Source organism: Sebastes umbrosus, chromosome 6 (genome assembly GCF_015220745.1).
Source record: "Sebastes umbrosus isolate fSebUmb1 chromosome 6, fSebUmb1.pri, whole genome shotgun sequence".
Taxonomy (NCBI): Eukaryota; Metazoa; Chordata; class Actinopteri; order Perciformes; family Sebastidae; genus Sebastes; species Sebastes umbrosus.
In genome coordinates this window covers 31,530,093-31,547,477 of record NC_051274.1, presented here as the reverse complement: position 1 = coordinate 31,547,477, position 17,385 = coordinate 31,530,093, and the positions used below count along the sequence as shown (strand labels likewise).

General features: G+C 40.6%; 2 protein-coding genes across 22 annotated transcripts in view; both read right to left on the bottom strand.

The window, feature by feature from the left end:
• kif1b (kinesin family member 1B) overlaps positions 1-10,979 on the bottom strand; it is a 76,635-nt gene extending 65,656 nt beyond the window's left edge. For 11 of the 20 annotated variants that reach the window (XM_037773113.1, XM_037773110.1, XM_037773114.1 and 8 more), the window contains exons 1-2: positions 10,395-10,715; positions 8,079-8,232 (exon numbers count right to left, since the gene is read on the bottom strand). In XM_037773113.1, coding sequence (XP_037629041.1) covers positions 8,079-8,184 — 106 coding nt within the window. In that variant the 5' untranslated portion in view covers positions 8,185-8,232; positions 10,395-10,715. Of the gene's footprint in view, positions 1-8,078; positions 8,233-10,394 lie in introns of all 20 variants that reach the window. The other 9 variants (XM_037773124.1, XM_037773125.1, XM_037773121.1 and 6 more) reach the window with 3 other exon arrangements.
• A 1,692-nt stretch (positions 10,980-12,671) lies between these two features.
• The window catches only part of ube4b (ubiquitination factor E4B, UFD2 homolog (S. cerevisiae)), a 28,328-nt gene continuing 23,614 nt past the window's right edge, over positions 12,672-17,385 (bottom strand). For both annotated transcript variants that reach the window (XM_037772269.1, XM_037772270.1), the window contains 5 exons: positions 17,164-17,298; positions 16,866-17,057; positions 16,338-16,512; positions 14,271-14,417; positions 12,672-13,803 (listed from right to left, as the gene is read on the bottom strand). In XM_037772269.1, the coding sequence (XP_037628197.1) occupies positions 13,739-13,803; positions 14,271-14,417; positions 16,338-16,512; positions 16,866-17,057; positions 17,164-17,298 (714 nt within the window). In that variant the 3' untranslated portion in view covers positions 12,672-13,738. The remainder of the gene's footprint in view (positions 13,804-14,270; positions 14,418-16,337; positions 16,513-16,865; positions 17,058-17,163; positions 17,299-17,385) is intronic.

The following is a 17,385-nucleotide window of genomic DNA, read 5'->3' as shown; positions in this document are numbered from 1 at the left end:
CCTAGGAATAACTCCTTACGAGCATCAATGTGTTGTACAATATCTTTGTTTTTCTGAAGGGTTCTATAATGAAAAAATATCACTCGAACTACATGTTTGATTTAGTATTTTGCATTTCTGGTGATCTGCTATTAAGACTGATTTGCCTTGATGTCTTATAATAAGACATTTGCTTCTAGAAAATTTGTGACAAGGCCAGCCATTTCTTGCAGTGTAGGCACAAACTGCAACAACACATTGACGGATGCAAATATAATAGCATCATCTTTTCTGTAGTTTTAGCTCAACTGCATGAGTACTATTTCTTAACCTCCATCAATATGACTGAAATCAGCATCACCATCATCTCTAGCTGGGCGACTCTTGTGTGTGATGCTGCCTCACGCTGTCCTACACGTGAATAGTGCTTGTGCACGACTTTGCTGCTGTGGCTGCGTTTACATCACCCCTCCCCCCTTCGAGTCAGCTCCGATCCCAGCCTCCCCTCTGATATCCCACATTTTTCTGCAAAAAATTTCCCACAGTTTCCACTCAACCCCGTCACGGGCCGGGATGGAGAGTGGGCTAAAAAACAACGAGGTGAAACAATTCATTGATGTAAGGGGAATACTGAATACTGCACATTCATCACTGTAGCTCATACGCTATGTAAGATCCTTTACAAAGAAACTAATTGGGCCACAGATCTGACAGAGGATAACTTTATTCTACATAAGCATATAATGTGACCAAGCAAATCTCAAGAGATCATGAGATTCAGTGGTTTTCCAGATGTACTGCTTTTCGTCACCCTATAATACCATTCATTTAAAGACATCTAGCTGATCGTCAGGCCCTATGGCTATGATGTTAATGGGATAAATGCCAACAAATTCAGCAGTTATACAGCATCAGGCTGACATCATCACTGTGTCAACTGTAAGTTTTCTACCATGTCTGATGTTTCCAGATGTTTTTATATCTGCAAAAAGTAGTTTCTGACTGCGGTAACGTGGGCCGCAGAGTGCAAAACCGTCGTAACGCCGTTCGCCTCGCTCAGTGGCCATCCTTACCATAATAACACTACTTAAGGAGCGGTACCACGGTTTTGCACTCTGCAACAGTGTTTGGTTTATCCCTTCTGGGCTACTGTAGAAACATGGCGGAGCAACATGGCAGACTCCGTGAATAGGACCCGCTCCCTATGTGGATATGAAGGGCTCATTCTAAGCTAACGAAAACACAACGATTCTTAGTTTCAGGTGATTATACACTAATGAAAACACAGTTATGAATATTATATTCCATTTCTGCTAATAGAGCCCCCTAAATGCTACACACTAGACCTTTAAGATAATTAAAATGTGTTACAACATGCTTATGTAGAACAGCTTAATCGATGCAGCACTAAAGCAAAGAGGCGTCAAGACTCTCATGTGTGAATACGGGCACAAGCTGAAAACAAAAGCAAATAAATTGAGTAGGTCGTGAAGAGTCATCATAAGTTTTGGAGTGAAAACCACAAGTGGCTTGGTCAGCTATACAAAGCTGAAACCACAGTTTAGTGAGAGAAGGCATTTATCACTTTCCCCTTTCTGACCTCTGCTGCCACATAAAGGACATTCCAGCCTTTCAGCCCATCCCTTCATATGCAATGCCACGTTGTGGTTTCTTCCTCATTTCAAAACACTTATTAATGAACAATGACTCAGTATCAATGGGAAAGGCTAACATGGCTCTCTGGGCAACATTTTAGTTTGCAATATAAATACTAATGTTGCAATTTGATTTTACAGCTCAATAAAGACAATACTGAGGGGCTTATTGTATGAACAGAATTTCACCAAAACAAACTGTGAATCTTAATGCAGACTTTATGCATGACTCATTTGCAGACAACAAGAAAAAACTCATAGAAAACTTGATATTCCATCCAAACACACACCTTGATCAAGTCTACGTGGACTATCACCCAAACCTAACATCTGCCCAATATTCACTTTCAATAACCTCAGCATCACACACAACAACTTGCAATACTGAGACCCAATCTCAGCTTTATCAGGGCAGAAATGAAAGGCAGCACATCACGAGTCAAAGTAAACCAAGAGCACATGATGTTATGAAAAAGAAAAGTAGATGGAAGTGAGAAGCTTTTATTCATTCATCCAAGATGTTTTTTTGCAGCAGAATAAAAACGTTGCTGTTGCCTTGACAACCCAGCACTGAGGACGACCACAGAGGATATGACAGAGATAGATGCATGAGATACAAATCCCCGCACTCTGACTCATAAGATTATTATCTCTTCCTGATTATTAATATTATTAAAAAGTTTCGCAGAACTTCCACATGCTCTCAAAATATCAATGAGGTTAAAGACTAAACAATTTGTGTAAAAAAAAAAAAAAAAAAGAAGCAATTTAGGGCTGTCAAGGTTAACGCGTTAAATATTTTAATTGATTGACAGCCCCAGCAAAATTGCAAGAGACAGTGTCAGTCACTTTCTGCTGCTGGTAGGTGTTACACCAGCTGTTACAGGTAGGTGTACTGAAAACTGGCTGAGCTGCATGACATGCATTTGCGCCTCTGGCCTGAAAGTCCTGTGACACAGCATGAGCGGATCACACAGACATCTGCCTGTCCTCCCGCCTCATTAGGAGGTCAGTCTGGAGAGTGTGTAAGTAGTGCATGTGGCAGCATTGAGGCGATGAGGAATGTAACACCCTGAGTGGGTGTGTGTAGTCTACACCTACTAAAGTCGCCGGGATTACGGCAGCCGGGCGTGGCGACCTGAGGCAAGTCTGCGGATTACTGGTCCTAACCAGGTCAATCGGCCCTGTCTGCAAGCGGCAGGATGACCATCACCATCCCTCAACTGAACCCATGCTCCACATCTTACTCCTCACTTGTCCTGCCAGCTCTCTCCTCAGTGACCACGATGTTGTAGAGCTGTCACGGTGAAGGAATTTCCCCGGCTCAACAGCGAGATATGCAGTATTATTGCTGGGGGTTATTTTGCTTTATTCATCCTGATTTTAGTGCTGTATATATATATAAGCTTCATTTTTAGGCTATGATAAGGTATATTGTTGCTTTGTAAATGACAAAGATGACAGTTTTAAAACTATTTAAATACTTGAGGCACAGCATTTTTTCCCCCTTTGGTTGCGTCTGGTTGCTAAAATATAGAATATCCACAGAGGAATATCCGTACTTGCTCTGGATGAAGGAAAAGCTGAAGCACGTATAGGGAGAGAGGATGTATCCGCTGGTCTATGTGTATTAAATTCTCCTCAAGTGTTGTCCAACACTTATAGCTACATATGGGACGTGACGGTTGGTCTTTGTGGTATTTGTCCCGCCCCTCTTCTATTGTGATTGGACGGCTGGGTAAAAAGTGACAGTGACGAGCGCTGCGTTTTACCCAAAGTTGAACATTTTTCAACTCTCGGCAACCAGAAAAAAAAAACCCACCAAACGTGCAGTGCTCAGCGCAGAATAGAAGCTCAGTGCCTCGTCACCCTGCTGGCATTTTTAGCATAGTGTAAATACGTAGCGCTCAAAGCTTGCAAAGAATTCCAAAAAAGAAAAAACGTGAACATAGCGGTTGTCAATAGTGCGGTATTGCAATTTAGCGGTTATTGCGACAGCCCTACGATGCATTCATATGATATGGGCTCATTGTCATTTCTGCTGTGCCGATAGCCTCCTCTTATGTGTAACTGACACTAGAGCTGAGCTGATTCCTCCCTGTAGGGTTTTTGTAAGGTCACCATCCACTTAGCTCATACTGAGTGGACACTCAGCAAAATTGTATCTGAAAGGTGAAGGTTTAATTGATAACGCTGACCTTCTGTTTGTTCTATCAATTAGTTTTATTCTTAGCTTAGGGGATGATATTGTTTAACATCCGTCCAGTTCTTAAAAAATTGGATAGGCAACGCGTTCTCATCCCAACTCGTCATACACTGACGCTCTGCATCACTTTTCAGTCGCAGTAAACACGTGCTTTACCACAAAGCGTCGGTAGTTGATGCCCTGGAAATGAGAACAGCCTGGGATAGGCTCAGCTGGTATCTTTTGATAAGGTATTCATCTCCCATAATGTAAAAAAAAATCAATAACGTGGGGCATAATCCATCTGGATGCAGGTTTGTTCCACTAAAGTCAATGTAATGGTCTCTAACGTATCAGAGGATCTGCTTCTCTGGTCTCTTCTATCGACCATCTTTGGCCATACATTCACAAGTGGCTGCTCACTGGCTGAGGGGGAACAGAACACATGGGTTACGTAAGAAGACAGAGATCGATGTGGAGAACACATCAGAGCCCCAATGAAGGCAGGCTTTGGGTGTCCTGACGTTATTCAACATTCGCTAACGAATGCAACAGCCGATGGCGTCACCCCTTTATAATTACATTAGCTCTGGTATGTTTAAGAGCTTCTACTGAAAGAGGCCTTTGCTTGTTTCCAGCCTGCCTGCAGAGGCCTTGGACACATTTCCTGCACACTGGATAATCAATTTGCTGCCCCTCTGCCTGCGACCTATCCTTGACAACCCGCCATGCATGGTGAAAGAGGGAGAGAGAGAGAGAGAGAGAGAGAGAGAGAGAGAAAAAGAGGGAGACAGCATATCCTGCCCTTGCCCCCAAGCGCTCTCTTTCTCTGTTGTTGACACACACTCACCGACACATATGCCCTTGAGTGAGTCACTCACAACAATAAGGGGAGTGTCACAGCCTCGTCCACACATCTGCCAAACACCTACAAGCTGACCGAGCATCTCCATAAAACATCCCAATCCTGTGAGGCAGCTCTCAGTCTCATTCAAATGTTGTCATCACCAAAGACACCATCAAATTACTAGAAATACACAGGTATCTAGGGCTGCAACAATTAATCGATTAGTTGCCAACTATTAAGTTAATTGACAACTATTTTGATTATCCATTTGAGAAATTTCCGAAGAAAAAATAAGTCTAAATTCTCTGATTCCAGCTTCTTAAATGTGAATATTTTCTGGGGTTTTTTTAATCCTCTATGACAGTAAACTGAATATCTTTGAGTTGTGGACAACACAAGACATTTGAGGATGTCATCTTGGGCTTTGGGAAACACTGATCAGCATTTTTCACCATTTTATAGACCAAACAACTAATCGATTAATCAAGAAAATAATCAACAGATTAATCAACAATGAAAATAATGGTTAGCTGCAGCCCTAAAGGTATTAGGGGCCCTAATAGCCCTAAAGGTATTAGGGCTGCAGGGATCTGTACCAAACAAAGATTAGATTTGTTGGTAAGTCTGTAGAATATGATGTGTAGGCCAGGACATCTCTGCAGAGCCACAATATTAACAAATATTGCATTTCCTCATCCTGCGATTTGAAAATTGCAGTAGGCCAATTTCGAGTAATCATGCAGCCCTTTATTGCATACACTGTGTTAGGCTAACACTGTTGCGAGACATATGAAACTGAAATTTTAAAAAAAAATTGAGAAGTGGATAATACTGCAGGGGTGGTTTGAGAAGTTTCTATGGATGGTGCAAATGGTGGAAAATTGACATAATTGGAATCCATTGTTACAGATATGAACTTGAGCGGAGTAAAAAGCAAGCAAACATTTTATAGCCACCTTTCAAGCCTACTCGAAAGACAGATTTTTTTGCGGAGTACAACATAAAGTCGTGATGATGAGTCATAGATACACGGCCTTTGATAGGAGCAGAAATAAACAAGTCCATCTGTTTTGGAATTAATTAGGGAATTACACATCTGGTGTGAAAGCAAACACTAACTTGTCAAAATCAAAGAAACATGCGCAATTATTGAGAAATGTTATAAAATTCAAATAAGGAGTCATTTCTACCATTACATACTGTAATCATAAAAAGCTATAATAAGTGTGACCATCCATTAAAACATTGTGGAAACATTGACCGCCTCCCAAACACACTACTGCTGAATAGTTTAGACTAAAAATGTAAGTTGGCTGACTTTGGTAGATGTTGATAGACAGACCACTGAACCACAACTACAGAAGGGTCAGGTTTTCTCACTGCATGTATGAACCTGTGTGTGTCTGAGCCACGAGGTACCGTTCGTTCAAACCTCCCAGCATCCTAATAAGACAGCATTCTCAGCATACCATCTGCAATGAAGCACTGATGAGGGCAGAGTATGGCCGCCTGCCAGCCTCCCTTTCTGCTCTGCAATCTGCCCATGTGATAGGAGGTAGAGTAGGCAGTACTGCAGCCTCCTCCTCCTCCTCCTCTTCTCCCTCGCTCACACACACACTAACCCCCCCCAAAAAACACTGCATATTCCACTGCAGTTCTGCTACGAACCACGAGTCACCCTCCAGCACCTCCGAGTGACATTGGCATAATGAAAACCCAGGGATATGGAGTAAAAGTACTGGGGATTTGACACAAAGCTTCTGTTTTGGTAGAGTTTGAGAGATAAAGGGCGAGTGAGCCATAACTGGTAGGGACACTTGATCTTATGGAAGATTCATAAAGGCTTAGTCTAACGAGCCCGGTAAGACTGACAGACAAAAACACTAGGCAAATACAAGCTGGAGGAACAGGTTTCTGCCGTCACATGCTGTCCTGTTACCGGGTCATTATATGTTTCCGTGCTAGTGTCGGGAAGACTGTGTTCATCTGCCAGCTGAGAGTGGACGTAACAGCACAACCACGATTAAGGAGGCAGCTAGCACTCCACAGTACCTGATGACTCACGGTCACAAGTAAGCAGTTTGAATCACAAGACTACAAACCACATTCAGGTCTCCTCCTCTTGCTCTGCTTTTCTTTCATATATTCTCATATATTCCACAATTACAGCAGTAGTGCAGGCAGGGCAGCATTACAGATTCACTTGGAAGTTCAATATGTTCATGGAAAGCTATGCAATGATTCATTCATGGTAGATAATCATTAAATTACTACGTTTAGAATTGTTTTTTTGGCAAGTATACATATTTAGATTATTCCAATTTGAGTAGAGCTGCAACAATTAACCGATTAGTTGTCAACTATCAAATTAATTGCAAACTATTTTGATGATTAATCGGTTTGAGTATTTTTTAAAGAATAATAAGAATAAGAAAATTCTTTGATTCCATCTTTTTAAATGTGAATATTTTCTGGTTTCTTTACTCCTCTATGACAGTAAACTGAATATCTTTGAGTTGTGGACAAAACAAGAAATTTGAGGGTCTCATCTTGGGCTTTGGGAAACACTGATTGACATTTTATAGACCTACAACAAATCTATAAAATAATCAACAATGAAAATAATCTTTAGTTGCAGCCCTAAATTTGAGTACATCAGCAATTTAAAATTGTAAGTACATTTTGCAGCCCTATTTCCACACATATTGTACATGTATAAAAGCCAAGAATGACTAAAGCATGAAGCTGCTGAGCCTCATAATGAAACTGGAAGCATCTACACAACATCCATCTTAATCACTGATCCCGATAATACATTGTCAACTGCAACATATGAGAAAATAAGTTCAATTTTGTCAGCAGGCTTTCGTAACTTTAACCCCACCACTTCATTTTTTTGTGAGATTTACAGCAAAATAAAAAAGGGGCACATCTTGTAAATGATTAACTTCTGGCCATAACACTTTAAAGATCCCTAAAAGTGCTTTACAACTGTTTGTGTACACTGAGAGATAATAATCATCATAAACTACAAAGTGATATCCATTCGAAAACAACGTGTGATGAATTGAAGGTATTAGCAGGCCAGGCTGTGTGGTGACCCCCGGGTCTCCCAGTATGAACCAACTCAGCGTTTCTCACACAGAGACACTCCTAAGGCATGCAGGCCCCTTCAGAGGAGGAGGAGGAGGAGGAGGAGGAATTTCACTCTGTAAGCCTTTTATTCTCTTTCAGGCTGTTTGTCCCCAACCGTCCACTATTCAGTTTGCTCATTCTACTGTTCCCTGCTAAGAGCCCTGAAGGAAGACCACGCGGGAGCATGTGGTGGTATACCAAACTCCCCTTAGCAGAGACAGGCCTGCATAGATTCAAGTGTGTGTGTCCTTGTGTGCATTGCCAGTGGGCTACTTACTTGTAGTGTTGCCTTGCATCTGAATGATACATTTTGACTCTTTGCCAATCTCCCTGGAGTTGAAGGGCCGGCATCGAACGGCGACTTTTACAGACGCCCCAGACATGTTTGTGGTTCAGGAGTGTCTCCTAGTATGATTCCTTGTATATCCTTCCTAAAGGAAACACAGAAAAAAAAAGATGTTTGCACAGGGAATGAAATTAGCAACAGACAAATACAGGCTAAATGTTGGCTGTGGCAGGTCAAAATTTCAGGGCTCAGTTTTAAAGCTAGAGTGAAGATACTGGCAAAACCTAAGGAACCTATTGGTACCAACCATGTCATACTAGCTTGTTGTGAAGGAGGCTAAATAACGCTCCACACTTACCATAAATTTTGGCGAGGAAAAACTATCATGGCAAATCACATGCAGCTTGGGGCAAGTCATAGACAAGTCAGCACAATGACACACTGACAGCTGTTGTTGCCTATTGGGCTTGCCATGTTATGATTTGAGCATATTTTATTTATGCTAAATGCAGTACTGGACAATATTTGTCATTGTTTTGTGTTGTAAATTGATTTCTAATAATAAATATATACATACATTTGCATAAAGCAACATATTTCTCCACTCCCATGTTGATAAGAGTATTAAATACTTGAAAAACTTCCCTTTAAGGTACATTTTGAACTTTTTTTTCTCAACCGATTGACAGCCCTAATTAAGAAATATTATTGTTTTAAAAAGCAATGCCTAAGTTTAAAATAGTCAGGGATTAAAGTTGCATGATATATTTCTATGATCTGGTACCACTGACTCATGTCTAAAGCGTTCAACATAGATTTCATAAATGGCAGACAAGAGTGGGCGAGATAGAAATGTTCAGTGACCTGTCACTGTGTTTGCATCTGCTATGTAAAAAAGAACATCTGGTGTTAAATAAATGAACCAAGTTTGTTTGCTTGCTCTAAAAAAAAACCTGCCTGAATGCTCTAATAATGCATCAAACACAATGAAGGTCCACCCCCTCCCAAAAATTCCCAGTCATAACAGCATACAACAAACATGGCCGACCAGAGCCCATTGAAGCTTTTTCATATTTTTGTAAACAGCAGACATTTAACAATCAAATAAAGGATGCATTTTCATTTATAAAACCATAACAGCATATGCAAAATATGTTTTTGCGAATATGAATATTGCATGTAACAATTAGGCTGCATAAACAACATTATATATATATTTTTTTAAATGATAAACTTTCCAATGTGTTTACAGTAAAGCCATACATCCATCGCACCAGGGGACTACATTTATTTGCCAAATAACTCCTGTTTTTTCTCCATGTCCTTGCAGTCAGCCATACTTGCTAAAAAGCATACGCCCATGAAATTCTATCTCCCCTATGTTGTGAGGGTTACAGTGGAGCAGTGAGTGAGCCGGGCCTGTCTCATACTAACACAGGGTTCATTCTGTGCAGGCAAAGAGCTTAAAATCCCCCTTTTATTTAAGAAATAAATTAAAAATGAATGTTAGGAAGTAGGCTAATCCTCCTCCTCTGCTGCTGCTGCTGCTGTATGCATGTTGTGGGACAGTGCAGGGAGGAGTTGCATGCTTATTTTAGCATCATAGACTCGACACAATGTACCCTGCAATGAGAGATATTAACAATACAACGCCTGCAAACGGTTACTGCTAGCTATATCTTATATTAGATATCTAATATCGTTAAATGTGAACGTCTGTCTTCAGTTCATCAAGGCCTCTGATCTCAGCTGACTCTTCCTACACATCACTCTCTTCATTACTTAGCTATAGTTCCTCCTCTGTGTTATTAATTAGTATGATTTTGTAAAGCGTCTTTGGGTTTTCTGAAAGGCGCTATATAAGTCCAATTTATTATTATTATTATTATTATTATTATTATTAATGGCGCTAGACGGAACTAACTGACATCTGGTGTCTTTGTCTGAAGGATATAACTATACATTTATAGACAAATAATGTGCTAGTACACAAGAATATAATGTATAAATGAAATAAGAGTATAAAACTGTAAAAGGAACCACGACTATGTAAGGTAACGACTAGATGTCTTGGTAACTAGGTAACGTAACGGCTGGCTTGTTAGCTAGGTAACTTGGTAACTAGGTAACGTAACGGCTATCTTGTTAGCTAGGTAACTTGGTAACTAGGTAACGTAACGGCTATCTTGGTAGCTAGGTAACTATGTAACGTTAACGGTCGCTGCCTATAACGTAAGCTGGCTCCAACTGCTCTGTTATAACAAGCTTAAACGTTAAATATATAAATAAAGAATCGTTTTTACTCACGTTTAGAGACTCCACCACCAAGATAACACCATATAAGACAGTGATGAGGACTAAAAATTGTGCTAACGGCCGTCAAAGATGTGTTTTTCTATCAAAATCGAGCACGAAAACTGTTGTAAAGTCCACCCATTATTGTATCCTCCGCCGGATTGGACCTATGATATGCAACCCGGCGCCTCCTTATAATGAGTTTATATTTCTCCAGTAGATAGAGATAGAGAGACAGAGTTAGAGGACGTCCATCTGCAACACAAGCGAAGAGGAGAATTGATAGATTGCCTTGATTTAACCGGAGAAGAGATTACGTCAACTCCCTTCTCTCGGGCCGCCGTGCTGATTGACAAGGCGAACGGGCCAATGAGCGAAGAGACAGCAGGTGACGAATGTGTGAAGGAGCCAATGGGGAGGCTCGGAGTTGTAAAGGAGTGGGCGGGGCTTGTCTCTGCCGTGACGTGACGCCACACTGCAGGATTTCTACCCACCGCACCGCTGTCACCGCAACACCACGCAGGGTCACCGCACACAGCGCCGCCTAGCGACACATGGAGCATGGAGCATTTTTTTATTTTTTTATTTGCACATATATCAGTTTTAACAGTTTTCTTCTTCATCTTGTATTTTTATATATGGTATATGTTTTTGTACTTTGTACTACTAACTTTTTTTACTGCCTTTTTACTAACATGTTTTGCACTATGGAACCGGGATGCTGGAAACTTGAATTTCCCTCGGGATTAATAAAGTTACTATCTATCTATCTATCTATCTACCTATCTATCTATCTACCTATCTATCTATATAAAACTGCACAAAATGTTTTAAGAGTATATTTATTGCTTTCCAAAGGGTCAAACAATCAGGTATTATGGAGCATAATATAATACATAATAAATATGTACCCTCTTTTCCAACTTAGCCTGAACACAGAACACATTCTCCACTCACATGAGAGCCAAAACAAAATAAATAAAATAAAATATATAAATAAACAATAATAAATAAAATAAAATATACATATGTGCATACACATAAATAAATACACACACACACTCTCTCTCTTTATATATATATATATATATATATATTATATGTGTATAAACCTTCTTTCCCCCCTTTTTTATTCAATTTTATGTGTGTGTGTGTATATATTTGTATATATATACTATATACAATATATATATATACAATATATATATTGTTTATTTATATATTTTATATTATTTATTTCGTTTATTTATATATTTTATATTATTTATTTTGTTTTATAACAAGGGTAATCAGGCATCAGGATAATGGCATCTTAAACACTAAGACCTACATGGAAATATACCTCGAGATCTCAGTCCACGCTCGTCCGTAGAGACGACTCCTCAGGGCCTGGGCCCCGTTATCTCCAGTGTAGACCAGAAAGGGGTCCTAGATGTGAAAAGCAATTTGCTTGTAATATTACATATAGTTTTTTGTAGTTTCATGGTGTGTACAGCAAACGTGAACAGCTTCAGTGCTCCAGTTTGCCATTAATTATACACGTTTAAATGTTTAGATCTTGCCAATAAAATTAGGACAGTTGCCAAGTTTAATCCATTAGTTTATAACAATTACAGTAGAGGAGTGACTAAGCTTCTGCATTTGGGAAACAACATGAATAAACACATTTTGTGTTGCCAGGAATTGGAATAAATTACCTTTTGCACATAAAAAAAACAGTAACCATCACAGAGGAAATGTAAGCTTACCATCAAAATTATAATTTAATAATTTTTATAATTTCTTTGCTGTTGGACTTTGTATAATCTGACATTTTGCAGTCGTGTGTGATGTAACGTCCTCTTTTAAGGTTGAATAAACTTAACTAAAAATAAACAAATTAGGCCAAAAAGGACCAAACAGAACTACTAGGGCCTGGGGTGGATTAATGCACAGGCTGGCCTAGTCTGCAGCCTAGGGGCCCCACGTTTGCAAAGGCCCCGGATTGGCCAGATTATATTTAATTATTTAAATGTACTACAGAGAAATAAAAAACCTCGACCCCGTTGGCCTATTAGAAACATAAAAAAAAAAAAAAAATGAAGCAGCTGATTGTTTAGATGTGGACCATGCTCCTCGAGTGTGTGCACGCTTTTACACATCGCACTAAATAATTTTTTTTTGTAGTAACGTTAACGCATATATATATGAAAGGGGGGCCACACAGAGTAGCCCAGGGGTCCCTAACCACTTTAAGCCGCCAGTGACTAGCGCATCAATCTGTGGAAAAAACAGTGACGAGTAGTGAAATAATGTGCATCATCATTTATTTCAGTTCAAAATCCTAGCTTCCAAAACAGGTATGTGGTTAAAGGAAATCATTTCCTGTACAGTTAAGGTCAGCAAGGTCATGTTAGGTACAGTGCCGTTTGAAAGAGACCGTCTTGACGTGAGATGTCAGTGGTTCTGGAGAGCAGACGTTTAATGGTGTGCTCCTACGATGGTGTTTCTGGTGGTCATGCTACATTCTCTCATGTTCCTTCCGTTTCGCCTAAAAAGAGGGTAATTTGTCCACGAGGCGCTTTAGGAGGTTCTGGACTTGAGGCCATGCACACACAAGAAGTAAATTCAGTCTACTGAAGTCAGCAGGGAACATGTGACTAGAAAGGAACAACTGAACATACTGTATTTTGGTAAACCACTGCTTAATCTTCCTACTGTACTCAAAAGGAAGCTGACATTTAGGATTAGTTTACGTTAAGCTACATCCTTAATGGATTTATTCCCAGTTCTGAACTTTGTCTACAAGCACAAACATGTGCATCCGTTAGCTCCGGGATACATTATGTGGACTCAAGTTCATCATTGTCACAGTCTTGAAAATGAAAACTCGGGGCTAGCTAGCAGTTTTATCACCCCCCCCACTCTCCCAAATGTATTGCCCTCCCCTCTCCCTAAAATCATGTCTTTAATGGAGCCAACATTACAGAGTATTACAAAACAAAATGAGAACCGTAAAGGAAAATGATCGATGACTATGCACCTCGCTGGTAAACCCGTTGGTGTTCTTGCAGCACTATAATGCATCAACTAACTCTTGTTAAATATATGTATATATTTTGATATATATATACACAAACAAACTCATGAGAAAAAAAAACTTAAAGGTCTTAACTTTATTATATTTTGTTTTTAGAACCATGATAATGGTTTGAGACAAAAAGGGGGTAAATGCGAATAAAAATCAAATCAGGTCTTTTTTTTTTTCCATTCGAATGTTTTTTTTTTTTGTTGATAGTAGTGACACTGGATTCAGGCGACTTGGGCAGCTCTCTTAAATGATGGTTAGCAGGCCAGACGTTGGTGACATGTTGTCCTCAGATGGGCCGTCCGCCCTGTTTCTCTCTCATCCAGGTGTGGATCCTCTCCTTCAGCTCGGGGACTGTAGAATTAACAACAGATTGTGAGAAACTGACAACAGGCAGTAATTTAATTTGACATCTTGGTGTCCTGAAATCACCTGCCTATCTAAAACTAGATGATTGATTTGCTCTTGCCTTCTTTGTACAGAACTTTATATGTAATTACTGGTGAAAAGGCATCATGGTGGGCAACGAGTGTAGAAGCAAAGAGACGAAACTCTGGTGTCTGCCGCCATTTTGGACTGAAAACACTTATTATATTTAGAATATTTTATTGTTCAACACAGGCCATTTCGGTAGAGAAATTAAATATGACAATAGAATAGAATTCATTTTGTTTTACTTTTTTACAGCACTTTGGAGGCGGACGTTTTACTGGCATCGGTTAGTCGCTTTCAATCCAAAATAGCAGAGGCGTTACAATAGAACGAACAACTGACTTTCATTTCTTGGCAATATGCAATACGTTCTTTGTGATGGGGTTTACCTGACTCCAGCATGCTCTCTGTGAGAGGCTGCCTGTTGAAGGGATCAGTGGGGGAGTTGAGCAGGTGGCGCAGTATGATGGATCGGTCCATGATGTTCCCAGAAGGCAGGATCACAGGGTCGGTCATCAGAGTGTCCATCAGAGGGTCTGTTACGACAAAGTCACAGGAACATTTTACACTCGAAACAAGCTTCTTCAGAGTTTTACCAGCATCGGCAGCACTGGCATCTTTCTGTCATCACAGTGAGAGCTAGTGTCATCATATCCCAAAGAGGCAAAACAAACAGCATGCTCCTTGTTTGTGTGCATACATCTGCAACAGAGGTAAGCTACTAGCTAATCTACCCTCTGGCTTAAGCGATTGTCTTTTAGAGCTGCAACGGTTAAATTGATTAGTTGTCAACTATTAAATTATCACAAATTATTTTGATAATCGGTTTGAAGAATTTTTTTAAGGAAAACTTCTTAAATGTGAATATTTTCTGGTTTCTTTACAAGTTGTGGACAAAACAAGACATTTGAGGACGTCATCTTTATGGAGGAATGTCCCTCTCTAGAGCCATTTGGAGCAGAGTCAGTACGTAGAGTGTGTGTGTGTACGTGGGAAGTGAGTGGTGAAGCAAGAGAGAGAGCGGTGGCGACGGGAGCGAGTAACATTATCGACTCCGGCCCAAGCAGGGAAAGTTAACAGAGTTTAGTTTGTCCGTTCTGGGCTACTGTAGAAACATGGCGGTTGCAACATGGCGGACTCATGGAGAGGGAACCTGCTCTTTATGTAGATATAAACGACTCATTCTAAGGTAACGAAAACACAATGATTCTTATTTTCAGGTGATTATACTCTAAAGAAAACATAATCATTAATTTTATATTCCATTTCTGCCATTAGAGCTCCCTAATTGTTACGCACTGGTCCTTTAAGAATTAATAAATAAAACAAAAAATAAAATAAAACTATGCAAAAAAGTTTTGTGTGAGAAATTTTAAAAACTAAATTCAATATGATCACCATGTAAGGCACGACTTCATCAGACTTTTGTGACATGTCGAACCCCAGCTGCTGAAAAAATTCTGCGTTTTATATGACAGCAATATTGGTGCACCTATCAAAACACCAGTAAAGAAAAAAATCCAATAAATACTCATGGAGAGCTTTCGATAAAGCGTGGCCCATACTGAAATGTCACAAGGCTTCTACAGTAGGACTCCTGCGTTACAAAAATAAAACCTGGCGTGGGAGATTTTAACCACAAAGAAAGATGATACTCAGGCCTCCTGTACGGCACACTCCCCGTCAACTGTGGTGGGTTGGCTGGCATATCTGGGAATCAAAGGAGGTATGTGGGCCACGTTCTCTTCCTAGATTATATTAAGTCTGTGGTTATAGGATAGCCTTGCTCTAAGCTGTCTATATGACCTCTATGAGCTGCAAAAGCCCCGGCAAATGTCTGGTATTCAACAGCAAGAGAGGCTGTTGATGATCCCGTCTGTCTGCACTGTCTTGACCTGAGGTCACACCAGATTTCTAAGCAAAGCCCCGTTTCCACCAACAAGTTCCTGGTAAGTTTAGTCCCGGGACTACTTTACAAGGAACTAAAAGGTTCCTTCAGTCCATTGTTGTCTGCGTTTCCATAGCGGTCTAAAAAACTGTGAAGATTAAGCAAATTAGTCCACCGACTAATGGAAAAGCATCATGACGTGGGACGAGAGCTACTGGTGGTCGCGACGGTAAACAGTGTGCCCGCCCGTTTCAGCTAAAAAATATGTTGGGTTTTATCTCACTTCAGTGACATTTACAGCTGCGTAGTGTTTACTGATGCACGTTGGATGTAATGAATGAAATGCAGAGGGAAATTAAACTAAGAGTGTACTAAGGGCCAAAAGATCCAATGAACATGTAGGTAAGGTCATTTTAAATTTACTTAAATCGCACATTTTATTTAAGAAGATGCTTCTTACCTCTACTGGATACACAGAGCTAAAAGTTGCAGGTATGCTGCTTAAGAACACTGTGGACAAACACACACACACACACACACACACACATATATATATATATATACACACCTTTGAACTCGTCAGGTGCGTCACTGTAGTCCATCTCCGATTGGGAGTTCTTGGCGACTATTTCCTCCACCTTGTCCGATAGCAGCTTAAATTTTTCAATGGCGATAGAGGACTTGATACCGGCCTTCCTCATCTTTGAGATCACCTCCTCAAAGAGCTCGCGGCTGTACGACCGCTGCACAAACAGGGCAAAAAGGAGGGAACATTTATCAAGGAAGCTGCAAGAGAAGAGCGTCTTTGAGGTGATGAGTATTCAGAACCTAAACTGTGTGTTATTGTTTATATTTAGGACTTTTCATAGGTTGTGACACTGTATGCAACAAGCAGCATCTGGTTTCCCACACCAAGTACAATAGAGTAATTCATGCTGATGTTTTCAAGGCAATACGACCGCGCCGGTGATGATCTACCACAATTGCCTGCAGCTTTTTCTCATGGCGTCACATTTTATTCATCACAACAAACTCCCGCTTGTGTTTTGTCTTTGAGTGAAACTACTGTATTTGTGATTATCTGTAAAGTGCCAACCTGGTCATCTGCAATTGCTTTAGCAAAGCGGGCACAGTCCAGCTGCAGGTAGATGTCGGTCAGCTGGTCTAAGAGCTTCTTGGGCTCAAAGCCATACTTCTCGGGGTTCTCCACCTTCAGGTCCCGACACTTCGGCCCGCAGAGCTGCTGGAGGTTAAAATTTAGCATGGCAGCTAAACGAGGCCCCAGCTCCTGTGTGACAAAGAACACGGCATTGTTTAGAATAGAGCCTCCTTGAACATATTGAGTTCAAGTGTGACCATTTTTCAAAATGTCCAGCGGGGGCAGCGACACTCACCGGCCTGAGGAAAGGCTTCTGGACCTGCTTGGTGAGGATGTGGAACATTTCAACCGTCTCCGTGGCCAGGGCCAGATAGGAGCGAGACACCCGCTCGTCCTGAGTCAGCTGGGACTGGCGGCTCTGCTGCTGCTCCTGAAAGTTTGCAGGTAAACACAAACAATATTATTCTAATCTATTCTGCAGCTGTTACATTCAAGGCTTGGCACTAATATGAGTTAG